This window comes from Salvelinus sp. IW2-2015, linkage group LG25 (genome assembly GCF_002910315.2).
Source record: "Salvelinus sp. IW2-2015 linkage group LG25, ASM291031v2, whole genome shotgun sequence".
NCBI classification, from domain to species: Eukaryota; Metazoa; Chordata; class Actinopteri; order Salmoniformes; family Salmonidae; genus Salvelinus; species Salvelinus sp. IW2-2015.
Genome location: NC_036865.1, coordinates 1,702,066 through 1,729,914, shown reverse-complemented (window position 1 = coordinate 1,729,914; position 27,849 = coordinate 1,702,066). Strand labels below are relative to the sequence as shown.

At 42.8% G+C, this 27,849-nt stretch overlaps 1 protein-coding gene across 2 annotated transcripts in view; it reads left to right on the top strand.

Moving 5' to 3' along the window:
- The window catches only part of LOC111951822 (arginyl-tRNA--protein transferase 1), a 181,009-nt gene extending 155,544 nt beyond the window's left edge, over nt 1-25,465 (top strand). For both annotated transcript variants that reach the window (XM_023970061.2, XM_023970060.2), the window contains exon 12: nt 19,971-25,465. In XM_023970061.2, the coding sequence (XP_023825829.1) occupies nt 19,971-20,149 (179 nt within the window). In that variant the 3' untranslated portion in view covers nt 20,150-25,465. The remainder of the gene's footprint in view (nt 1-19,970) is intronic.
- The last annotated feature ends 2,384 nt before the right edge of the window (nt 25,466-27,849 follow it).

Sequence of the window (27,849 nt, the reverse complement as noted above, 5' to 3'; positions counted from 1 at the left end):
CCAAAAGTTTTGGAGAATGACACTAATATTAATTTTCACAAAATCTGCTGCCTCAGTTTGTATGATTGCAATTTGCATATACTCCAGAATGTTAGAAGAGTGATCAGATGAATTGCATTAATTGAAAAGTCCCTCTTGCCATGCAAATAACTGAATCCCCCGAAAACATTTCAACTGCATTCAGCCCTGCCGCAAAAGACCAGCTGACATCATGCCAGTGATTCTCTCGTTAACACAGTGTGAGTGTTGACGAGGACAAGGCTGGAGGTCACTCTGTCATGCTGATTGAGTCGAATAACAGACTGGAGGCTGCAAAGGAGGTTGAATTGGAATCATTTTCTTCCTCTGTCAACCATGGTTACCTGCAAGGAAACACGTGCGTCATCATTGCTTTGCACAAAAAGGGCTTCACAGGCAAGAATATTGCTGCCAGTAAGATTGCATCTAAATCAACCATTTATCGATCATCAAGACTTCAAGAGAGAGCGGTTCAATTGTTGTGAAGAAGGCTTCAGGGCGCCCAAGAAAGTCCAGCAAGCGCCAGGACCGTCCCTAAAGTTGTTTCAGCTGCGGGATCGGGGCACCACCAGTACAGAGCTTGCTCAGGAATGGCAGCAGGCAGGTGTGAGTGCATCTGCACGCACAGTGAGGCGAGACTTTTGGAGGATCGCTGGTGTCAAAAGGCGCAAAGAAGCCACTTCTCTCCAGGAAAAACATCAGGGACAGACTGATATTCGCAAAACGTACAGGGATGGACTGCTGAGGACTGGGGGTAAATCATTTTCTCTGATGAATCCCCTTTCCGATTGTTTGGTCATCTGAAAATAAGCTTGTCCGGAGAAGAAAAGGTGAAGCGCTACCATCAGTCCTGTGTCATGCCAACAGTAAAGCATCCTGAGACCATTCATGTGTGGGTGTTGCTTCTCAGCCAAGGGAGTGGGCTCACTCACAATTTTGCCTAAGAACACAGCCATGAATAAAGAATGGTACCAACACATCCTCCGATAGCAAATTCTAAGGTCCAGGAACAGTTTGGTGACGAACAATGCCTTTTCCAGCATGATGGAGCACCTTGCCATAAGCTGCGGGAACAAAACATCGATATTTTGGTCCATGGCCAGGACATTCCCCAGACCTTAGAGAGCTTGAGAGCTTGTGGTCAATCCTCAAGAGGCGTGTGGACAAACAAAAACTCACAAATTCTGAACAACTCCAAGCATTGATTATGCAAGAATGGGCTGCCATCAGTCAGGATGTGGCACAGAAGTTATTTGACAGCATGCCAGGGCGGATTGCACGCAGGTCCTGGAAAAAGAAGGGTCAACACTGCAAATATTGACTCTTTGCATCAACTTCATGTAATTGTCATTAAAAGCCTTTGACACTTATGAAAGGCTTGCAATTATACTTCAGTATTCCTTAGTAACATCTGACAAAATTTCTAAAGACCCTGAAGCAGCAAACTTTGGAAATTAATATTTATGTCATTCTCAATACTCAATTGGCCCAGCGTCGTCCGGGTTACGGTTTGGTAGGCCGTTATTGTAAATTCTAATTTGTTTTTAACTGACTTGCCTAGTTAAATAAAACAATATTGAGAATATTACACTAAATGGAGARAATTACACTCACTGGAGTATATATAGGAGTATATATAGGATTTGAAAAAGACGTTACCAGTGCAGCAAGTGCAACTTGCTTACTGCTGCTGGTAAGCTTTCTTGACTTGACTTTTATTTTGGGTAGTCTTTGTTTTGGGTGGTCGATCTGTAGTATGACCATCTGTAGTCCATCTATCTGTTGATAAGCAAGTTGTAGGGTTAGTCTGTAGAGCATCTACCAATGGACTATCAGTAACTATCCAAATGAAGTGTTACCATTCATTTTTGCTGACCTTAAAAACAAACAACTTTTTATCTCAATATCAAATAATTTCTTGGTAAATAATAGTTTATTGGTCGCGTACACAGTTTAGCAGGTGGTATAGCGGGTGCAGCGAAATGCTTGTTACTAGCTCCTTACAAAGCAGTAAAATGTCAAACAAGTACACAAATAATTAAAATGTAAAAAAATATATATATATATAAAGTACAGAAGAACGTCAGGACAAATCCAATTAACAACCCAAATTGCATTTTGTTTACTGTTACAGTGCTATCTATACGTATGTACACCGAAAGAATTTGCACAAGATACCAAGGTTATTATAGCTTGTTCAACACCATCACTAGCTAACAGGGAAGAAACCCGGGGGCGATCACGGTGCTTGACTGGGCCAAGCTAGAATACCTTGAAGTTTCTGGAGCCATTCGCAATCCACACCGACCGACTTGCGGACCAGTGACTGAGCCAATCTAGAGCAGATTGATAATGGGGGTCGCCAATTTGCTTGGGAGGGGGTCCCTGGGCAAGAAAATATTTGAAGACCCTTGCACCGAATTACACTGAACAAACGTGACCGACTGCCTCGATTTGGTATTATGTAGCAACATTTGAAATTACTTTTATCCAACGTAAAAAAAACACAGTTTCAGAACTAGAAAATGGTATATCATATACTGCAGTTGAGGAACATTGTGAAAGTAATTTTGCTTTTAAAATTGATAAACTTGTAACCCCTCTTTTGAGAAAACGGCCCATGAATGTTTTGGTACACCTACTGGAGAGCTCTTATTTGTCCACACCCATTCAGCATGGTTCACAGCCTCTTAAGCCTTAGTCCCACCCATCTCTTTAAGGAATCACATGTAAGGCCATGTGGTAAACACATGCTTTATCAAATCAAATCTATCTTTATTCGTCACATGCACAGTATACAGGTGTAAACGGTACAGTGATAGTACTTGCATAGGAGCAATATCAAAAACAAAGTGTCCAGATAAAAATGTTTTATTTTATTGTTATTAGATGACACTTACCCAGACACACTTGTCTAAATTGATGGGTCATGTGAAGGAAATGCTATAACCATCCCTCACTGTCTGGGTCCCTATTGTCTAGACATGTACACATGTTCATGAAATACAATCGATGGCCGTAATCACCCCCAGACACACCTGCTAATTTGATGGATCATGTAATAATCCGGCCGAAGTGTAGTCTTTTGTTTAGATATGTAGCTAGCTAAACAATGAACCGGCATAACCCCAACTCCTACTACTACCAATACAAACATTGTCATAGCTGTATGACAGTATGTAACGTCAGTATGTAACTATCTCTTGACATTTTTAGTAGCCTACAGCATAACTCTTATAGACAGACATGACTTGTTTCACATTACCATTAACCCCTTCATTATAGTGGCGATGAAATGTTCGCCAAACGTCACCCCAATCCGTTAAGCAGTTCTTTCATATAAATAGGATAAATCATTTGCAAATTTGTCAACTGTGACACTCGAATCACAGAGACAGATTCATTATGACCTTGAACTCCCATTTGAACACTCAAGAAAGGTGTTGATATAATTAAAACCAGTAGCAGGTAATAAGCTGAGTTTGCTCTAAAACTTCATGCATATATCAAATTTAGGGTAGGGCTGCTCATTTGAATTTCCTGTCTTTTTTTGTCTATTGCCAACACAAAACATGTCACTTAAAATGTTTTTGTATTTAGTACACAGTAGCTATATGTCCTCCCTTGTAGAGCAGTCCAGTGGACTATTTAGGGGCCCTGGCCTCACCTTGGGGGTTAGAGGATAGCTGCTGGGGGCGGTCTCTGGTTGTCAGGATGAGGAGGCTGCAGGCCCTGTCTTAATGAGGTGTGTGTGGTGTGCTAATCTACACATTTATGCTGACGTGTCGAAAACTAGGGCGCACACGGGTTACATGCCTCCCGCTGAAAGCCTAGGCCTCTCTCTGACCTCAGGCACGTTTTAAACACGGGCTCATTCACGCGCATGCACACACACATATACACTTTGTCACAATCTCTGTTTGATGGACATAGACATAGGAGAATTGCCCTCTCCACAGGGTAAACGCTTATGCTGCAGCCAGGCGCCAACACACTCCTCTCTACCTACACACAAATACACGCACACACTTCTCTCTCTCCCCACCCAGCCAAGTGTATGTGGTCTTGCTGTGCTTTAACTGGTGCTGTTTATTGAAAGTGTGTGTTTGGGTAGTAAAGCCAGGCGATATGGTGCCAAGTCACTAGGAGAGACTGAGGCCTTCTATTCTCTTCCATCTTTACAAGTCCCAGTCTGACAGCACCCATAATAACAGATTCCCTCTGGAATAACACATACACACATTTGCACGCACACGCACAGAACTACACTCATGTAAGGGATAGTTGATTGGTGTCGTGATTAATGCGATAACGATTATTTTATCAAATCAATGAACTATGTTTAATTATTACGATGATTAAATGAATCATATAACAATTAGTTAAGTAGTAATCTGGGGCACCATTGGAGAAGTTTATTTAACGAGTCACTGTTTCCCAAATTAACTCAAAAATATCAGAATATCTTGATATACTATCTGTCATCCATCAATCATTTGCTCCTATTTCAGTCTCATTCCGAACGTCGTAATATCCTATAAATCTGCACAAACCGTAGTCTCCATGATGAATCAGCAATACACAAATTGGCTTATTTATTTACTAACTAAATAATCACACAGAATTACATAAACACACACACAGGATAGATTATACATTGGTTACTAACATGATGCAATGAAAAGTCCCTAGTGGACTAACCCGATATGACTGCTTGTTACACAATGAAAAGGGGGGTGTGGGGTGGGGGCGGGAGAAGGAAAGGGACCAAGGAATTCAACTATCGTACATACAGTTGAATAATACGCTCAACGTAAATATGGATATATAGCACCCTATCAACCACTCATTCGGATTTAGAAATGCAATGTACATATTTATGCTTGTATGTCTTTGTCGTCTCCCTCTGGTGAAATCACTCGATCCATCTACTGGGAGTAATTTGACAAAGTCTCTGATTGTGTAATTCTCTGCTTTGTCCACCAGAGGTCACCTTGTCCTTTGTAGTCATAGCTTCTTGATCTCGGAGTGTCTGTTAGAGTGAATCTTCATTCTGGAAGTGTTCTTTAGAATGGATTCTTCAAAATACTACCCAGTGGTTCTCGGTCGAGTTWACTAGACTAAAGTACTTAAACAGCTGCAGACTGATGTTCCTGTGTAGTCTTCTTTGAGAGAGAGTTTGAGTTTCTAACCATTTCGTATCTTTCAGCTCATGCTGTCAGTCACACTGGTCTTTAGTTTTAAACCATTGCTCAGCCGTGTAGCCACCGCTTCACGCTGTCTTATCTCTAGAGATTTAAATTCCTACCATTTCAACATGCAGCCACCGCTCCACGTTTTTCTGGTCTCTATTGTCTAACCATTCGTGACGTCCTGCTTATCGTCCGCCTACTTGGTCTAATGTAAATTCTTCAGCGAGTCCTTTTAAACACTCGGGAAAAGGGCATTCCCTCCTTTTGCCAAAATGTCTGTGCTCACATGGGCATGGTTACTGACTTACAGTGGCTTGCGAAAGTATTCACCCCTCTTGGCATTTTTCCTATTTTGTTGCCTTACAACCTGGAATTAAAATATATTTTTTMGGGGGGGGGTGTATCATTTGATTTACACAACATGCCTACCACTTTGAAGATGCACATTTTTTTTTATTGTGAAACAAACAACGAATAAGACAAAAAAACAGGACTTGAGTCAATACTTTGTAGAGACCTTTTTCAGCAATTACAGCTGCAAGTCTCTTGGGGTATGTCTCTATAAGCTTGGCACATCCAGCCACTGGGATTTTTGCCCATTCTTCAAGGCAAAACTGCTCCAGCTCCTTCAAGTTGGAAGGGTTCCGCTGGTGTACAGCAATCTTTAAATCATACCACAGATTCTCAATTGGATTGAGGTCTGGGCTTTGACTAGGCCATTCCAAGACATTTAATGTTTCCCTTTAAACCACTTGAGTGTTGCTTTAGCAGTATACTTAGGGTCATTGTCCTGCTGGAAGGTGAACCTCTGTCCCAGTCTCAAATCTCTGGAAGATTGAAACAGGTTTCCCTGAAGAATCTCCCTGTATTTAGCGCCATCCATCATTCCTTCAATTCTGACCAGTTTCCCAGTCCCTGCCGATGAAAAACATCCACAAAACATGATGCTGCCACCACCATGCTTCACTGTGGGGATGGTGTTCTCAGGGTGATGAGAGGTGTTGGGTTCGCGCCAGACATAGCTTTTTCCTTGACGGCCAAAAAGCTCGATTTTAGTCTCATCTGACCAGAGTACCTTCTTCCATATGTTTGGGAAGTCTCCGCCTTTTGGCGAACAACAAACATGTTTGCTTATTTTTTTCTGGCCACTCTTTCGTAAAGCCCAGCTCTGTGGAGTGTAAGGCTTAAAGTGGTCTTATGAACAGATTCTCCAATCTCCGCTGTGGATCTTTGCAGCTCCTTCAGAGTTATGTGGTCTCTTTGTTGCCTCTCTGATTAATGACCTCTTTGCATTGTCCATGAGTTTTGGTGGGCGGCCCTTTCGTGGCAGGTTTGTTGTGGTGCCATATTCTTTCCATTTTTTTTATAATGGATTTAATGGTGCTCCGTGGGATGTTCAAAGTTTCTGATCTTTTTTTATAACCCAACCCTGATCTGTACTTCTCCACAACTTTGTCCCTGACCTGTTTGGAGAGCTCCTTGTTCTTCATTGTGCCGTTTTCTTGGTGGTGCCCCTTGCTTAGTGGTGTTGCAAACTCTGGGGGCTTTCAGAACAGGTGTATATATACTGAGATCATGTGACGCTTAGATTGCACACAGGTGGACTTTATTTAATTAATTATGTGACTTCTGAAGGTAATTGGTTGCACCAGATCTTATTTAGTGGCTTCATAGCAAAGAGGGTGAAAACATATGCACGCACCACTTTTCCYTTTTTTATTTTTTAGAATTTGAAACAAGTAAAAAAATAAAAAATAAAAAAACATTTCACTTCACCATTTTGGACTATTTTGTGTATGTCCATTACATGGAATAAAAATAAAAATCTATTTAAATTACAGGTTGTAATGCAACAAAATAGGAAAAATACCAAGGGGGGTGAATACTTTTGCAAGGCACTGTATCAAATGTCTATATGAAAACCCATTATCTCATTTAGAAGGCTAAAAATCACATTTCATCTTCTCACAAATCGTTTCATTTTTAATCGTATAAGAGCCACAACATTTAGATTTAGATCTGATAACTGGGAAATATACACATTCAGAGATACAGTTGATGTTCTTCCGTCCTTAGTTCCATTACAAATTAGTAACTTATTTGACATAATTGTTTTGAGCCCCACGAACCATTTACCATATTATTTATGTTAGAAATGTCCAAACTTTTGATGTTACAGTACTGCAAAGTCTCTCTCTGTGGTAACAAAGGGATTTTTAACTTCCATTTCTGAAGKGTGGGAGAGGAGTTCCTGCAAGGTATTTACGACCCGGTTAAGTCATAAAACTCTAGTGCGCGAGAGAGAGAGAAGGGGGGCTGATCTGCCACCTATGATCCTCACCCAAGAGGGCAAGTCATGACATTGGTCAAGATCACTGTCTCTCCGCTGACCCAGTCAATCAGTAAACAGACCAAAGATGTTCTAAGGTTCAATTAACCTCCTTGTTATTCAGAAGAGGCAGGACTAACAACCACATTCTACACGATGCGGAAGAAAAGACAGAAATAAACTGCCTGTTGAATATAGAGCAATTAGTACAGGAAGGTGTGCTCGCCACCTCTGCTAGGCAATTAGTGTTAGCTCTTCAGTCTCCCCTGGTTTCTCAGCGGCAGCTGTTTATCGGCGGTCGTGTCAGTGACGGTTTGTCGCAAAACTAAGACTGTCACCGAAACAAAGACTGTTCTGCCGAGTTGTTCGAGGAAGGAAAGAGAGGAGGGCTTCACACCACTCTCTCACTTGAGTATCTTACCTAGTTATTTACAGTTGAACTAATTTTGCTATTTTGTTGCTTTGTCAACTGTGTGTGTTTTCTTTACCTGTTTGCACCTCTCCCTGTAGGCTTTACAGACGCTCCCCAACCCTTGGCTGCAACCCTTCTAATTTAGTGTAGCCTGCATGCACAGCCCATGTAGAATTCCAGGTCTCTGGCAGCGTTTGGAACTGCGATCAAGAACGCTGAGTTCATTTCAGCCGATGCTACCCTACAGTCCCTTGACTTTTTGGCCCTGACGAGCACTGCTACTCCAGCTGCTCTTCATCTGACTATGTTTTCTCTCATAGTCTGAGAGCATCTGGTCATCGTGGTGGTGGCACAGGAGATTTTTTTCATTTAAATTCCATACTGTCACTTGTCCACTCAAGCTTAACATTGTCATCTATCGCCCACCAGGTACCCCTGGAGAATTCCTCAATGAGCTTGACACCTTGATAAGCTCATTTCCTGATGATGGCTCACCGCTCTTCGTACTTGGCGACTTCAACTTCCCGACGTCTGCCTTCGATTCATTTCTTTCCAATTCTCTTTCTCCTCCTTCCCGCTTTTGACCTCACCCTTTCCCAATCCCTTCCAACTCACAAGGCAGGCAATACGCTTGACCTCATCTTTACCAAGAGGCTGCTCGCCTACTAATCTCACTGCAACACCCCTCCTGGTCTCTGATCACTACATAGTTTCCTTTTCGGTCTCCCTTTCCCCCAACCCTAACCACTCAGCCCCTATCCAGATGGTCACCCACTGTCACAATCTTCGCCCCTTCTCCTCTTCTATCCTATAATCTCTCCCTTCTGCTAAATCCTTCTCCTTTCTGTCTTCTGATTCTGCCTCTTTGACCCTACTCTCCTCCCTTTCCACATCCTATGACTCTCACTGTCTCCTTTCTTCCAGGCCAGATCGGCCTTCCACTCCTGCTCCGTGGCTGAGTGACTCATTGCGAGCCTACAGAACAGAGCTGTGGGCACCTGAGCGAAAATGGAGGAAAACTAAACTTTTAAAGGACCTATCATCCTTTCACTCCCTTCTCTCCGCCTTCTCTTCCTCTATCAGCTGCTAAAGCCACTTTCTACCACACTAAATTTCAAGCTTCTGCCTAACCCTAGGAAACGATTTTCCACCTTCTCCTCCCTCCTTAATCATCCACCCCTTCCCTCCTCCCTCTCTGCGGATGACTTTGTCAACCACTTTGGAAAAAATGTTGACGACATCCGCTACTCATTCACTCAGCCTATTGAGTCCACTGGTCTCACTCACACAGAACTACCCTACGCCTTGACTTCTTTCTCCCCACTCCAGATGACATGCTGCGACTAGTGAGGTCTGGTCACCCGACAACTTGCCCGCTCAACCCCATCCCCTCCTCTCTTCTCCAGATTATCTCTGGAGACCTTCTCCCATTCCTCACTTCCCTCATCAACTCCTCCCTGACCACTGGCTGCGTCCCCTCTGACTTTAATTTATTTTATTTCCAAAACACTTGAGCGTGCCGTCTCTGATCAACTTTCTCGTTATCTTTCTCAGAACGATCTTCTTGACCCTAACCAGTCAGGCGTCAAGACGGGTCACTCAACCGAGACTGCTCTTCTCTGTGTCACGGAGGCTCTCCGCACTGACAAAGCTTACTCTCTCTCCTCTGTTCTCATCCTCCTAGATCTATCTGCTGCCTTTAACACCGTGAACCATCAGATCCTCCTCTCCACCCTCTCAGGGCTGGGCGTCTCAGGCTATGCACACTCTTGGATTGCATCCTACCAGGCAGGCCGCACCTGCAGATATCTCAACTTGGATGTCGGCCTACCACTTCAAGCTAAACCTCGACAAGATGGAATTGCTCTTCCTCTCGGGGAAGGCCTATCTGCTCAAAGACCTCCATCACGGTTGACAACTCCAGTGTCACCCTCCCAGAGTTCAAAGAACCTTMGCGTGACCCTGGACAACACTGTGTCGTTCTCTGCAGACATTAAAGCAGTGACCCTCTCCTGTAGGTTCATGCTCTACAACATCTGTAGAGTACGACACTACCTCACACAGGAAGTGCCACAGGTTCTAATCCAGGTTCTAATCCAGGAACTTGTCCTCTCCAGTCTGGCCTACTGCAACTCGCTGTCGGGTCCAGAACGCAGCAGCATGCCTGGTTTTCAACTTTCCCAAGTTCTCTCATGTCACCCCMCTCCTCCGCACACTCCACTAGCTGAAGCCCGCATCCACAACAAGACCACGGTGCTTACCTACGGAACAGCAAGAGGGACTGCCCCTCCCTACCTTCAGCTATGCTCAAACCCTACACCCCAATCCAAGTACTCCAATCTGCCACCTCAGGCCTCTTGGCCCTCCCACCCCTAAGGGAGGGCAGCTCCCACTCAGCCAAGTCCAAGCTGTTCTCTGTCCTGGCACCCCAATTGTGGAACCATCTTCCCCCTGAAGCTAGGACAGCAGAGTCCCTGCCCGTCTTCCAAAAACATCTGAAGCCCTACCTCTTCAAACAATATCTTAAATAATCCTCCTCGTCACCTCGACCCAGCCCCAAAAATACAAATAAAATAAACACAACCTGCACTTGCACTTGACCCCCCACCCCCCTTCTAGGTCTGACTCTACTGACAGCTACATTATTGAGGAACAGTTTACTTTCTATGTCTGTGATATGTGGTTGCACCACCTAGCTATCAATTTTAAGATGAAGTCACTTAACTGTAAGTCGCTCTGGATAAGTGGCTAAATGCCTCTGGATAAGTGGCTAAATGCCTCTGGATAAGTGGCTAAATGCCTCTGGATAAGTGGCTAAATGCCTCTGGATACGTCTGCTAAATGGCTCAAATGCAGCAATAACAAGTAGCCACCGTAGCAGACAGCATAGTTTACGCAAATACCGCTATTCTGGAAATTCATGAGCTGGAGCACATCGCTAGCTCTGACTATAGAAGCAGATTACGAACTCATTCTAGCTTAAGATCACGGATATGAGAGAAGTGAACTTGTGATTGTTTCTCGGTGACTCTAAAAGAAAGAACGTTATTCTCTCTCTCGTGGGATAAAAGAGTTCCATGAAGAGAGCGGAAAGACATTGTCATTGAAGACAGTTTAGTGCTCGAGTCGCTGGTTTATTTAGTTAAACGCGACTGAATTGAACACAACTTTTCTTTTGACAATTTCATTCGTGACCTAGTTGCAGGTTATCTGATAATCAAAGGTTGATTATCCACAAGGTCAATCCACACGGTGAGTCCAGATAAACATTTAGGATTGTTTGATTTAATTCCATCAATTCACATGAAGTGTACCAGTTTCTTTAATTATTATTTTATAATTATATAATTAAATATTTGATTATTTCACCAACTTGTATTGAATTATTCTGGTATTTAGTTATTGAAGGTCAGTGTGAGAAATACTTTGTTACACCTTGCTGAGTACTGTATGTGGTTTTGAGAAGGCTACTGTTGTATTTGAGTGTTATAATGCTGATTGTTTGGGAAACCAATCCACTGCTCTTTATTCTTTTCATCAGTCTGAAGCTATATCACAGTGAGTGATTGTATAGATTGACTATTGAGACACCATGCTGTTGCTTTTTTGTTTTGCTGTGTTGACTGTCGAGACTCAACCATACCACTGCTCCTAGTGGATGCATATTGTTCATGTGAAACATTCTATAATTATGAAAATAATAATTCAAGAAACTGGTACACTTCATGTGAATTGATGGAATTAAATCAAACAATCCTACATTTTTATCTTGACTCACCGTGTGGATTGATTTAATAGAGAACATACCATTATATTCTTACACACAGACACACACAGACACATGATAATCCCCCTCCTCTCTCTCTCCATGTGTCTGACTTGCTATGTGTCTGGCTCACGTCCTCTTATCAGTCTCTCTATCTCTGACTGGTTGTCCGAGGTACTTTAGTTGTGCTCATCACAAGTGCCACTAACTAGGTCTGGCTCTAACACTAATGCTCTCATCCTGAGTGGATCATTAAATCCTTCTGTTCTGAGAGCGGTCACCCCACCTCTTCTTTCCTCTTCTCTCCAAGTCCCCTGTTAGAGCTGAGATGAGAGGGATGGAGAGGAAAGATGGAAGTAGTTAGTGAATTAGGCTTAGAGCTGTTTTAATGAGTGAGACATTTGGTTTTTGTCTGAATCTGTGGCACCTCTGCCTTATTAACATCCCTGTAGATACATCATGTTGTATTGTATCAATGTTGATGAAACCACATGAAACAGACCACACTGGATCCACAAATCAATTCTGTATGCCGCTTTCTCGGCCAGGGCTCACTCGAAAGAGATGTCAGTCTCAATGTGACTTCCCTGGTTAAATAAAGAACACGTGAATAAAAACGGTTGTCAAAGCCCCGGAGCCCCTCGTCTCGGTCCTGACCCTCTCACTCCAGAGACACTACCCAATGTACCCCTGACCTCTGACCTGGAAGAAGTTTGCCCTCTCCGCAGACCCGTGTCGGTGGACGTCCGGTGGTCCTGACGGACCGTGGGGGTCTGGAGCCACTCACGAGGCAGGAGCCCTGGAGGAGAGAGGGATGTATGTAGGGAACGAGTGAGCAAACGTGGGAAGGAGGACGGGGGAAGGATTTGTTTATAAGGGGAGCGGATGTTTGGATTGTCTGACGGAGGAAGGGAGAGAAGGAGAGACCTGGTCTCCTCTCTTGTGACAGCTCTGCTCAGTGTTATTGGCAAGGTTAATTGGGCAGCTAAAAGCCTCAGCCTCTCTGTCCTCCAGCTCTGTTTGACTGTCTGGATGCGTCCCAAATGGCACCATATTCCCTACAGTGCATTATATAGGGAATAGCGTACCATTTGGGATGCAAATAGTCCCGTTTTTGCTCTCCACTGGGGGAAATAGCCTGTAGGCTCCATTCTGCTGTCAGCTCTGTGATGGACATGCTCAGGAATGTCTGTGTCCTTGCTAAGAGAGCTCCATTCTGCTTTTCACTGCCAGATAGCATGATGCTAACAGAGCTCCATTCTGCTTTTCACTGCCAGATAGCATGATGCTAACAGAGCTCCATTCTGCTTTTCACTGCCAGATAGCATGATGCTAACAGAGCTCCATTCCGCTTTTCACTGCCAGATAGCATGATGCTAACAGAGCTCCAACCTGTCCTCAAGACCAAAAAGGAGTGCTCATTTTACATTTAAGTCATTTAGCAGACGCTCTTATCCAGAGCGACTTACAAATTGGTGCATTCACCTTATGATATCCAGTGGAACAACCACTTTACAATAGTGCATCTAACTCTTTTAAGGGGGGGGGGGGGGTTTGAAGGATTTTTTTTTAATTTAGGATCACCCCCCCCCCCCCACACACACACACACAGTGTTATGTTTGGGGCAAATCCAACACAACGCATCACTGAATACCAGTCTTCATATTTTTGATGTATGGTGGTGGCTGTATGCCAAGTGTGTGCAAAGCTGTCTTCAAGGCAATGGGTGGCTCCTTTGAAGTATCTAAATATGAAATATATTTTGATTTGTTTAACACTTTTTTTTGGTCACTACATGATTCCATATGTGTTATTTCATAGCTTTGATGTCTTCACTATTATTCTACAATGTAGAGAATAGTAAAAATAAAGAAAAGCCCTCCAAACTTTTGACTGGTACTGTATGTCAGCTTAAATCTATGGCAAGACTTGAAAATGGCTGTGTAGCAATGATCAATAACCAACTTGACAGAGCTTGAAGAATTTTTAAAGGAAACATTTGCAAATATTGTACAATCCAGGTGTGCAATGCTTTTAGACTTACCCAGTAATCACTGCCAAGGTGATGCTATCATGTATTGACTCAGGGGTGTGAATACTTATGTAAGTGAGATATTTCTGTATTTCTAAAAACATGTTTTCACTTTGTCGTTATGGGGAATTGTGTGTAGATGGGTGAAGAAAATACATCTATTGAATACATTTTGAATTCAGGCTGTAACAGAACATATGGAAGTCAAGTGTTATGAATACTTGTTTACTCTTGTGAAGCCACAGGCGTAAATATTCAAGTTGTGAGATATTGCTGATTAGTTTTTCGTTTCAAAAGATGAAGCTGATATGTAATAGATTTCACAAATCAGCATTTTTAGAAGCGATGAAAACAACTGAGTGTTRAAATAAAACATGATCCTCCTCCTGTAGTAGAGGAAGAGAGTGAGGGAGAGGGAAAGAGAGAAGTTGGGGAGCCCAAGGGCATTTTCCAATTCCTCCCTTTTTCTCATTAAACCCACGTGGAAATATTATTTAATAGCATGTTGTGCTGAGCTGTGGAAGAAACAAATCTTGACTTAAGTCAGAAACCATCCAGAGTGGGTCATTATTGGCCACACTGTATTCGGTTCCCTCTCTACTCCTCATCTTCCTCTTCTCTGCGCCTTTAATAATTAACACGAAGACTGGATTTGAAGCATTAACTATATCATATTGGTTGACWTATTATATCCTTCTCCTCGTCCTCCTTAGCTCCGCTTCTTTATAATTTTCATCATGGAGTTTGAATGGATCTGAAGCATTGTTAGGATTCTCTGTGTCTGGATCACGTTGGTACACTAATGCCCTACTAGTGAAGTGGGCAGTTTATCTCCAGTCGTCGTCGTGGAACAGAGCAACAGAATGTAGAAAGTAAAAGTCGAGAGGCAGAAGTGCCACGATGCATGGTCATGTCAACACTATATAATAGTAGTATTGTCCGTCTGGTTGTCTCTCGCCCTCTGTCTCATCTCGTCTCGTAACTCTTCAGCTGGAGAGCAGAGACGGCCTTAGTTGGGTGACTATTTTTATGAATTCATTTAAAATTGGAGCAATAAGAGAAAACACACAGTCCATACACCACCCTCAGCTGGGTACCACATGTGCCTAGCTCTAGTTTGGAGAGTAAAGTAATGAAGAGTGGGCGGGAGCCTTTTTTGTCTATTAATAACAATCATAACTCTCCTTCTGTTTCACTCGTTTGTCGCCACGTGGCTGCACTGCCTGTGTGGAATCACCATGTTTATTTTCTCCCTCCTGGCTGACCCTACAGTGCGTGGTTGGACGGTCAGTCTACTTCACATCCTGATAGGGAAACGGCCATTGGTGTTCTACTGATTGATAGACAGATGTGGGCCCTCAAAGTGTACGGGTTGTACTGTATTGAACTGATTCCTAGTAGAAATACAGTAAGCGTGCACAATTCYGACTTTCACGTTCATTGATGTCAAAGGGAGACATGCACAGGTGTAAAAACAAGTTGGGTTTTTAAGTCAGAGTATGGCCCTTAATGTGTATGTAGAAAGGTAAACCCAGGTGACATGATATTCCCCAATGCCCTGTGCCGCCTCTCTGACTGTTGGCACTATTGTGTGCTAGCTGGCACGGCTCTTCACCACTGGAGAATGGATTGTGCCTCGAGGTGTGTGGACCAGGGGTTACCTACCTCTTCACCCTTTTTTCCACCCAAATCGGCGAGGACCATTTTTTGTGCTTTCTTCAGTGCTCTTCGGGAACTCACTGTCAGCTTTTATGACTGAGCAACTAGTTTCGCAAGCTGGGCCAGGAGTGAGGCCTTGTAAACAACCCAAAGTCAGACCAACACACCTCAATTGCCCTAGGTTAGGGGAATTGGGGCTGGGGAGATGATGATGATAATACATGGTATTTTTTAAAAACACTGTACAGCAAGAGTAAAAAAACAAGAATAACAAAAAATCCACATTTTATTACGTTACAGCCTTATTCTAAAATGTATTAAATGTTTTTTTCCCCTAATCAATCTACACACACTACTCCATAATGACAAAGCATAAYCAGGTTTGTTGAAGCATGTTTGGCAGTGATTACAGCCTCAAGTCTTTTTTGGTATGAAGCTACACGCTTGGCACACCTGTATTTGGGGAGTTTCTCCAATTTCTTCTCTGCAGATCCTCTCAAGCTCTGTCAGGTTGGATGAGGAGCGTTGCTGCAAATCTATTTTCAGGTCTCTCCAATGATGTTCGGGRTCTGGCTGAGACACTCAAGGTCATTCAGAGACTTGTCCCGAAGCCACTACTGCATTTTCTTGGCTGTGTGCTTAGGGTTGTTGTCCTGTTGTGGAAGGTGAATCTTCGCCCCAGTCTGAGGTCCTGAGCACTCTGGAGCAGGTTTTTATCAAGGATCTCTCTGTACTTTGCTCTGTTCATCTTTGCCTCAATCCTGACTAGTCTCCCAGTCCCTGCCGCTGAAAACCATCCCCACAGCATGATGCTGCCACCGCCATGCTTCACTGTAGGGATGGTGCCAGGTTTCCTCCAGACGTGACGCTTGGCATTCAGGCCAAAGAGTTCAGTATTGGTTACATCAGACCAGATCATGTTTTTTATCATGGTCTGAGTTTTTAGGTGCATTTTGACAAACTGGAAGCGGGCTGCATGTGCCTTTTTACTGAGGATTGGCTTCCATCTGGCCACTCTAAAGGCCTGATTGGTGTAGTACTACATAGATGGTTGTCCTTCTTGAAGGTTCTCCCTTCTCCACAGAGGAACTCTAGAGCACTGTCAGAGTGACCATCGGGTTCTTTGTCACCTCCCTGACCAAGGCTCTTCTCTGGGCAGCCAATTCTCGGATGAGTATTGGTGGTTCCAAACTTCTTCCATTTAAGAATGATGGCCAGTGTGTTCTTGGGGACCTTCAATGCTGCAGAAATTGTTTGGTACCCTTCCACAGATCTGTGCCTCGACACAATCCTGTCTCGTAGCTCTACGGACAATTCCTTCAACCTCATGGCTTGGTTTTTGCTCTGACATGCACTGTGGGACTTCATATAGACAGATGTGCCTTTCCAAATCACGTCCAATCAATTGAATTTACCACAGGTGGACTCCAATCAAGTTGTAGAAACATCTCCAGGATGGTCAATGGAAACAGGATGCACCTGAGCTCAAATTCGAGTCTCATAGCAAAGGGTCTGAATACTTTTGTAAATAAGGTATTTGTGTAGATTGAGGATTTTTTTTTTTACTTAACCTGTTTTTTTTTTTACTTAACCTGGTTTTGAATAAGGCTGTAACATCACAAAATATGGAAAAGGTAAGGGTTTCTGAATACTTCCCAAATGCACTGTAGTTAAGCTAATTAGCTTTTATTTCTTTTTAAATAACTAGAGCTGAGTAAGGCTAAGCTGAGGGGAAAGCCAGACGGTACCAGTGGTATTTGAGTCTGTTTTTGAAAGTAGCTATAGAGTCAAGAGTTGTGGGTGACTGGGGGGAGAGAGTTCAAGAGTTTGGGGGCAGGGGTGCTAAATGCAGAGTCTTGTTTTTGGGATGGTTAGTAATTCAGAGTCGGAGTAGAGACAGCGGGAGGGTGTGTGCGTGTATGTGGAGGATGTCTGAGTGGTATGAGGGGGTAAGGCCATGGAGGGTGAGGAGTAGGATCTTATAGGTGACGTGGAATTTGACTGGGAGCCAGTGAAGGTGGTGCAGAGTGGAGGTGATGTGTTCTCAGTGAGTGAGGACACTGGCAGTGGCGTACTGGAGCTCTGCCGCAGCCGGCCGCGACCGGGAGGCTCATGGGGCGACACACAATTGGCTCAGCGTCGTCCGGGTTAGGGAGGGTTTTCACATGGAGTTGATCAGGCTGTTGATTGTGGCCTGTGGAATGTTGTCCCACTCCTCTTTAATGGCTCGAACTAGAACAAACTGTCGCACACATCAATCCAGAGCATCCCAAACATGCTCAATTTGTGACATGTCTGGTGAGTATGCAGGCCATGGAAGAACTGGGACATTTTCAGCTTCCAGGAATTATGTACAGATCTTTGTGACATGGGGTCGAGCATTATCATGCTGAAACATGGGGTAGTGGCGGTAGATGAATGGCACGACAATGGTCCTCAGTATCTTGTCACGGTATCTCTGCATTCAAATTGCCATCGATAAAATAGATGTGTTCGTTGGCCGTAGCTTATTCCTGCCCATACCATAACCCCACCGCCACCATGGGGCAATCTGTTCGCACCATTGGCATCAGCCAACCGCTGGCCCACACAACGCCATACACGTTGTCTGCCATCTGCCTGGCACAGTTGAAACTGGGATTAATCCGCGAAGAGCACGGTTCTCCAGCGTGCCAGTGGTCATCGAAGGTGAACATTGGGTTACGATGCCGAACTAAAGTCAGATCAAGACCCTGGTGAGGACAAAGATCATGCAGATGAACTTCCCTGAGACGGTTTCTGACAGTTTGTGCAGAAAGTCTTTGATTGTGAAAACCCACAGTTTCATCAGCTGTCTGGGTGGCTGGTCTCAGACAGTCCCGCAGGTGAAGAATCCGCATGTGGCGGTCCTGGGCTGGCGTGGTTGCACGTGGTCTGAGGTTGTGTTGCTCGTTGAACGTACTGCCAGATTCTTTTAAATTATGTTGGAGGCGGTTTTTTGAAGAGAAGTTAACATCCAGTTATCTGGCAACAGCTCTGGTGGACATTCTTGCAGTCAGCATGCCAATTGCACGCTCCCTCACAACTTCAGACATCTTTGGCATTGTGGTGTGTGACAAAATGGCACACTTTAGAGTGGCCTTTCATTGTCCCCATCACAAGGAACACCTGAAATAAGCTTTTTATGCATATGGACAATTTCTGGGTTCTTTTATTTCAGCTCAAACATGGGACCAACACTTTACATGTTGCGTTTATATATSTTTGTTCAGTTTAGATAATCCTGTTCAAGATTGTTGGACAGTTCACTGTTTTCTTGCTCATTTATGCACCTGCTCTGCGCTGCCCCTCTCCTCCTTAGCTCCTGCTAGGCTAGAATAGCTTGTTGGAAATTTGAGCATTTGTTATACTAATAGACTATTCGAGGAATTCAAGTTTGCTCTTGTTTGTTGAACGTTAAATGAAGCAGCCAAAAGAGTGGTATAACAAATACACCATGACAGCGCAATACACAAGGTGTGGAACAGTGGCAAAGGTACCCATAGGACAAACAGAATAATATTAGTCTGAGGAGAGATTAAATAGCATTAATACAACAAAAATAATTCTAAACACACCTTTAGTTTACAAAGAGAGAGAACGTGCGATGGCGATAGGCTAAAGCAAGTAAGCTATTTATTCAGACCCATGAACATTCAATCCTCGTGAAGAGAAGCCAAAGCCATCTGCATCTTTTTCTAGTCCTATATTATTCAAGCATGTAATTACAATGAAGATAAGGACAAGGAAACATATTTCATTTAACGGTTGAGAGCGAAGAAGGAATAAAGGAACAATAGAAGATGGAAGAGTAGGTAATACGCACAACATGGTTATTCCAGTCCATATAATACAGTATAATASAATACAGTAGGCCTACAGTAATAGTCCACACTCAAYAAGATTACTGAAGCTTGTTTAYTTTATTTTTCCCGAAGAGAGCATAGGCTACATCTATCTGCTTTTATGTTTTTCTGTTGTGCGGTATAGCTGTTATATGTATCCTATTAGATGATGGCACAATCATTTGGGATATTTTGGGCTAGGGCTCATCTCGCTCAGGTAGCATCAGGCTTGAATTTGCATGCCTATCAAAGCTCTTATTCAGACATATTTCAAATGTCCTGCCCACGGGCCCTGCTCCTTTCTCCTGGCGCTATCAGGACCACATCAGACTATGATTTGCTAGTTGGGCCATGGGGTGGGGGKTTTTCAATGGGTTGGTTCTGGTGGTGTTGGAACCGAATCTGATGGTTGTCTGACTCTGCGGTATATAATTTGAGCTTTAGAATGGCACGCGATTCTGTCCGATGGTTTTATATGCTTTAGAATGACACTTCCGGTTTTGGCTGGAAATACCAGGGAGGAAAGTGATTGATTTATTCTCTGGATGAAACAATTGTAAAATAGCGGGGAAATATTCAACCTGTAGTCAGATAGAATATGGAATCAATCATCTCGGCTCAATTCAGTCTATTTCTATCTGCAATGTTAGGAACGTTTCACATCACTGAATTCACCACTGGTCTGTCTTTCTGTCCAGGTGATACACACGTACTGAAGGACCTGGGTCGTGCTCTGGTGCTGTACAGACGGACGGTCATGCCCTACGCCGCCTACGCCCGCAAACGCAAGGGCTCCAACGACGAGATGGAGGTGGCGCAGTACGCTGGCCTGGTGGGCCAGGTCTGCGCTGAGAGGATCCTGCTATACCGGGCGTAACCCACTGGGGGCGCCACCCTGCACCTTGATCCGCTCATGTGTCTCTGTCTATCCCGCTGTCTTTGTAAGTGCTTTCCACTGCTTCACTCTACAATAGCCTCACCAAGTTTAGCTCTACTACACCTAGGCCGAACCAACACATTCAAGTATGTACCTGCTTTCAGAAAGAATTCACACCCCTTCACTTTTTTCACATTTTGTTGTGTTACAGCCTGAATTTTAAATGGATTAAATTGAGATTGTGTCACTGGCCTACACATAATACCCCAGAAATGAATTATGTTTTTAGAAATGTTTACAAATTAATTAAAAATGAAAAGCTGAAATGTCTTGAGTATTCAACCCCTTTGTTATAGCAAACCTAAATAAGTTTAGAAGTAGAAATGTGCATAATAAGTCACATACTAATTTGCATGGACTCTGTGTGCAATAATAGTGTTTAACACTAGAACCGCTGGGCCTGGAGGGACCAATTTTCAAGCTAATGAGCAGTCATTCTGACTGCAACATTCTAACAGTATAATTAATACATTTCATATACAGTATGCTATCGCAAAAATAATAATTTTGGTTGCGTTTATGAAGGCTTTGGGTTTAAATAAATCTAACACAATAGCATTTTGATTAGTTTGTTACTGTAGGCCAGTCAAGATCACTTTCGCAGCCAAAAAGCAAGCGAGGATCTACTGCTCAGAATTTTCTTAAAACATGAACCTAATAAAAACAGTTATGTAGGAATGAAGTCTGTGCAGTAGGCCTAGTACATTATCAAAGCATATTGTTTTTAGGAGTTCCCAGTTGTCTTGAACATGGTATTAGTCTCAGCGGAGGGAGGGAGAGAGCAGCAGAGGGTCCGACTCTCACGGTCCCTCTTTCTTTGCTTTCCTCCGATGAGACTGACCATATAGAGGGGACACAGTCTTCCACCTGATTGTGCCTCGGGCATAAATTCAAATTCCAGAAAAAGTGAAATACTCTGCGATATTAAAATAGACAACGAGCTGCCAATAATCTAACAGTCTCTCTAATGGTAATGGTTTTAAAAGTTATGAAATCTCACCTAAGCTAGTATCAAACTTTGCTGTGGCTGGGGTCGTGGAAGCTGTAGGTAGGCACAGTGATTTTAAGCTATCTGATTGGCCAGCGCAGGAGGCGCACTCGATTTAGCCACAGATGATCTCCAGGTCCGCCAGGTTCAATGATTTCAAATGGGAACACTTTGCCTACCCGGTGCGCAGGGCTTCTGAAAAAAAAAGATGCATCTACCGCCAACAGCACACACAAAAAAAACACATGCCTCTGACTTTATCGTTGGCTTCTACAGAAATGTTTGGTGATCGACTAAGAATGCCTTGAAGATAGACCAGTAGATCGCGATCGACCGGTTGGTAGCCTATATGTAAAAAAATATATATATAAATTAATTCAAGTGTTCAATACATTTAATTCACGGAGTGCCCTTGTTACAACTATGAAACAGAAAGAATAGGTGTTGGAACACGATAAAAGCGTATTGTTTTTTAAGAAGAAAAAAATAACTCAAACACGAAGGCACACAGTCCAATGATGAAAACATCAATAGCGTAAACATAAGCGCCAAGTGTGCTTGATAAATAGTGAAAATCAGCACAAAAGCTATAATGGCATTATAATTATACGGTAAGTGTTGATATGACAGCAGTCAAAAATAGTGAATTATTGTCAGCTCTTGCTTACATTGTGTGCGTCTTCACTCAATGGCATCAGTTGGATTTCATTTAGCTGTTATCCCTTGTCCTAACTGTTGACACACCCTTAGTAACTTTCACTTTCTTGACACCCTTTGACATACCATTGTTTGGTTGTAGTGCGTAATAGTCTCCGGTTTTCTGTGTCCCCCGTCGTCTTGTCATTCTTCAGCAACTTTTAAGGAGTACAACGGCAGTACAGGTGCCTTATTTTGCGCAGAGGGAGTTCCCGTCTCACTTTGTTCATGGTGCCAGCCAGGCTTGTTTTCTTTGCAAGAAACTTTTTCGCCTGCAGCTAGGTTTCCTTCCAATTGGCGACAGATTTTCTTACGAATATTCTAAAATCTGCATAAAAACCATATGCACATTTTCCCACCAGAGATGTTTCTGTCAAATTGGCTTGTCGCAGATAAAAGGCTGCGTGATGACGTAGTACACATACAATACCTTTTGCGGTAAATATAAAATACAAGTCAAATGGGTTTCCATTGCATTTTCAACTCTACTGATGGTTTTCTCACCAAAAATCTTCCGTTGTATAGCAAGTGTGCCCACTCCGATATTGGCATGTGTGCTCTAGGCAACAGCTCACAGGTATAGCCCACATGATGAGATTATTATGGACAGAAAAGAGCGATTAGCCAAGCATTGATGATCATGTCACCAGAATAAGACCKTCAATATTTATTGCACTTTTACCACGCTGGGAAGTTAAACATCATTTATTTCTGTAGCCTAATAAACGACATGCTATCCCGATGAATCATAGTGGGAGGACCACACATGTCATCGTGTGACTCCCAAGTTTACTTCAATATGATGGTTATTATATCAATATTTGCGCTTAAAAGTCGTTTCCACTGACATTCCTCGGCATAATGAATTTTAGACACAAAAAGATCACACCTTGTCGACATTTGGAAAGTTTACTGGAAAATGTTGCTTGGATCAGGCCTGTCATGACATTTTATTTGTCAGATGTACTTRATTCGCATAAAAAGTCTGGATGAAAACCTGGTTAATGACCATGACGTGAAGAAATTCTCCATAGTGACATTTCTCCCCTTGCCAACGTAAGGTTCCACAAACCTCATCACCACATTCTCCGACACTCGCTCACCTGCTGCCTCCTTTCGCAGATATTGAAAGCGGTTCAACATGTACAATTACGCACGCTCTCACTGTGTAGCCTACTTCAAGTAGGCCAGAGTAGACTGATAAGACTGCTTTGATTCGGTGGACTGTTATAGGATACATACCATTTTAAGACTAGAATTAGAATGGATCAATACAATAGAATGGCCTGCCATGTTCTTAACAATTGGTGATTACATAATTATGCATCGTTCGCTTTCCCCTCTCGTCAACTCACCCATTCTCCTCTATCCCCATAGTACTTTACTTAATTTATTTAATCTGTTATGTGTGAAATTGGTTTCGTTATACACTGAGTATACCAAAGATTAGGAGCACCTTCCTAATATTGAGTTCCCTCAATTCATCAGGGAATGGACTCTACAAGGTGTCGAAAGTGTCCACAGGAATGCTTCCCACAGTTGTCCTTTGGGTGGTGGACCATTCTTGAMACACATGGGAAACTGTTGAGCATGAAAAACCCAGCAGCGTTGCAGTTCTTGACACAAACTGGTTATAACTCCAGTTCTGTTTGTGATATTAAGATTTAAAACACTGACAGTGTGTTATATAGACTTATTTAGGAAAAGTCAAGGATGTAGGCGGGATTAACTGTTGTTTTTTTTATATTCATGAGCAGTCAAAATGACTGCTTTAGCAGTTCTAGTMTTAGCAAGATTTTTTTTTACCCCGCACATACAATTAATTATCTGTAAGGTCCCTCAGTCGAGCAGTGAATTTCAAACACAGTTTCAACCGCAAAGACCAGGGAGGTTTTCCAATGCCTCGCAAAGAAGGGCACCTATTGGTAGATGAGGGGGGGAATAAACCAGACATAGAATTTCCCTTTAAACATGGTGAAGTTATTAATTACACTTTGGATGGTGTATCAATACACACAGTCCCTACAAAAATACAGGCCTCCTTCCTAACTTAGTTGCCGGAAAGTAAGGCGAATGGTGACTTAAACTAATTGTTTTAAAGACCTGTGATAGAAGACTGAGGATGGATCAGCAACGTAGTTTCTGCACAATACTAACCTAAATGAAGGAAGCCTGTACAGAATWAAAAATATTCCAAAACATGCATTCTGTTTGCAATAAGGCACTAAAGTAAAACTGCAAAGAATGTGGCACAGAAATTTACTTTATGTCCTGAATACAAAGTGTCATGTTTGGAACAAATCCAACACAACACATCACTAAGTACCACTTCATATTTCCAAGCATGGTGGTGGCTGCATCATGTTATGGGTATGCTTGTCATCGGCAAGGACTAGGGATTTTTTTTAGGATAAAAATACATGGAATAGAGCTAAGCACAGGCAAAATCCTAGAGGAAAACCTGGTTTAGTGTGCTTTCCAACAGACACTGGGAGACACTCACCTTTCAGCAGGACAATATCAAATCAAATTGTATTAGTCACATGCGCCGAATACAACAGGTGTAGACCTTAACATTAAACACAAGGTCAAACATATTCCTGAGTGGCTTAGTTACAGTTTTGACTTAAATTGTCTTGAAAACCTTGAAAATGGCTGTCTAGCAATGATCAACAACCAACTTGACAGAGCTTGAAGAATTTGAAAAATAATATGCAAATATTYTACAATCCAGTGTGCAAAGCTCTTAGAGACTTACCCAGAAATACTTACAACCTTAATAGCTGCCAAGGGTGATTCTAAACATGTATTGACTCGGGTGTGAATAATTATGTAAATGAGACATTTCTGTGTTTCATTTTCATTACATTTGCAAAAATGTCTAAAAACATGTTTATACTTTGTCGTTATGGGTTATTGTGTGTAGATGGATGAGAGAAAAACATATTTTATCCATTTTGAATTCCAGCTGTAACGCAATAAAATGTGGAATAAATCTAAGAGTATGAATGCTTCCTGAAGGCATATTGCACTCACCTGGCGGCCTCGTCTATGATATTATATCTGAATCACGTTTGATAGATGTCAGTTTTATCCATAATACGCAAGGTTTCAGTTTAACAAAGTATGTTGTCTATTTAGTTGTGAACTATCAATCCAGTTGATTAAGACTCAGAAATCTTGGTTACAGGGAACATTCATTTCAGTGTCGTTTTGATTTCATAATGTTTGACTTTCACCCCACGGAAAGCAGCAGTAGCCATCACCTTCATAACCCAGCACAAGGCATGGTTCTCCTCTGTACTGATATGGGATCAGACTATTTACTGATCTAGAATCAGTGACGTTGAGGAGAATCTGAAAGTTGCTGCTTCACTCTGAGGATTGGGCTCATACACGCCACACCCACAAACCACACTGAAATTAACATGATCTGGTTGTATTCCTGTGTGTGTGTGTACTGTATGCTTGTTTGTCTGTCACTGATATTTATAGCTTTATTTGCTCTTTTATTATTGATACTATTATTTTGTTTCAAACGAATAAAGGGATGAAATATCCAATTACTTATTTATGTTTGTGGTTTTCTCTCTATGCAAATCATGTACAGGCCAGCCTGCAAGGAACCGTGAGAATGTGGTTTTAGAGGTATTTCCTTGAATGGACGGACAGGCACACGCACGAGGACAGGCGCACGCACGCACACGATCCATTCCAAAGCGCACACAAGCACAAATAAAAGTGTACATTTGCACAGACAGACACTGTATAAAACTAACACACACACTGATGTGGTCGAGGCTTGTTTGAGTTGGGCAAGGCGACAGGTGTCATATGTGAGCTGGCAGAACATGAATGCAATTGGCCTCTGTGCTTCCAAAAGAGTGTCAACGGCAGGCAGCTCCAGAGCAGAGCCAGGCCAGACCCACGTCAACAGGCTAGCCTCCAGCTCTGAGCTAGGCTAACACTGGGTCAGGCTTGTTTTCGTTAAGGCACATTAAAAAACATTGCAACGGAAAATTACAAATTAGGTACCTCTTATTGTAAGAATCCAGATAGTCGCTCCCAGAATCAGTCCGTTTTTTTCTCTTAATTTGGTGCCTAATGAACACTACCCAAGTCTGAGCTATCCCACGATACACAGGCAGGGCCAACACACTCCCCCTGAAGGTCTAATCGAAGTGAACATTCAATTAGAAGGCAGATGTGTTAAAGCCATTCCTAATGCTGGGACAGTTGGTCATTTATGTTGTGCCTTTAACCCAGAGCAACGGCTGTGTGGCCCTCCTATTCACCAAGGAGCTTCAGCTAGCCTTGGGTTAAACTAATACACACTCGCAAACACATACACACACTCTTAGTACAGTTGTGTTTTAACCACAGACAGAGCTTCAGCCAGCCTCGGGTTAGAGCAACACACAAAGAACAGTTGTGTTTTAACCACAGACTCTGGGAGTGAGTCAGTGAGTTTGACCCTGGACAGTATATATCTGTCTAGCAGGCCTGCTCAGCGCTCTGCTGTTTTCCAGAGGCTGTTTCTGCAGCCAAGTTTGAAAAGCAACCAGCTCGCTGAAAGTAAGAGGAACAAACCTATCCTGGTTCCAGGTCTATTTGTGTTGTCTTGCCAACTTCTATGGCCATTGCAATGAAATGACTAAGGAGTTGTCAAGACGGCACAAACATATCTGGAACTAGGCTAGAACAAACCCATCACTCTTGGGGGGGGYAAACACTTTCTTTTAAGATCTGTTTGTGGTCTGTTTGTGTCCCAAATGGCACCCTATCCTTATAGTGCACTAATCTTGACCAGAGCCCTATGGGGCCTGGTCAAAAGTAGTGCACTATAAAGGGATACGGGTTCCATTTGGGGCACAGCCACAGACTGTCCTTGGGAAATGGTTTAGAGTGACAGGCGAATTATCCAGAAAGAAAACACTGGCGCTGACTGGAGCTATATTGGACCCAGTGTTCCTCTCCCACATTAGCCACGCTTTCCCCCGGACCTCAGTCGCACAATCGTCCATCCCCTGTGTGTGTGGTTTTTGGAGTAAAGGCAGTTTTTATATTTGGACCACTTACATTTTATCKTGGCTTACCATAGGCTACACTATAGATATCCTCCGTCTATAGATGTATGGTCTATAAAACATATCTATAACTACCTGGGTCAATAACCTCCAATTTGGATCTCGTTTACATGATACATTTCTATCACGTAACGAAATCGTTCCATCCGACAGACCTGGGTTTTTCCCCCCTATTCCAAGTTTATATTTATTTGATACTGTATGTCAGTGTTACACGGCTGTCTACTTTTGTTTATCTCCGTAGAATCAAAAAGACGATACCGAGCCAGCGTACTTTTTGTCATAGTTGTAGTTTAGAATACGGGTTCACGTCTTTTCAAAATAAAAGTACATTTGAGTGGTCACAAGTGTCTGAGGTCAGAACTGGGATTGTAGGATACTGCGTCGTCAACCAGTATGGTCCTATGACACGTGCATCTACCCACAAACTGTGTACACTGTATGAAAGTCAACCTGGAAATTCCATGGAACATCTGAATAATCTGCTAAATAAAGGCTTTCTTTTCACTGTTTATGTCGCAAATTACACCCTTTTCTCTACATAGTGCATTACTATTGACCAGAACGCAATACTTTTATCCAGAGCCCTATGGGACCTAGTCAGAAGTAGTGCACTATATTGGGAATAGGGTGCCATTTGGGACGCATACACTGTCTTCCTGTTTGTTAATGGTATGTCTCTGTCACAATACTGTTTGATCTCTTTCTTTTTCTGTCCTCTGAGTTTATTTTTACTCTATTCAGACTTTCAGTCACTGACTGCGGGGACAGTGAGTGTGTGTGTTGTGTTTACTCTCTCTGGCCCTTGTGTAAATGGTAAAAGCTTGTAGCTTGTTTTGATTGGCCACATTAGGACACTGAATACACAA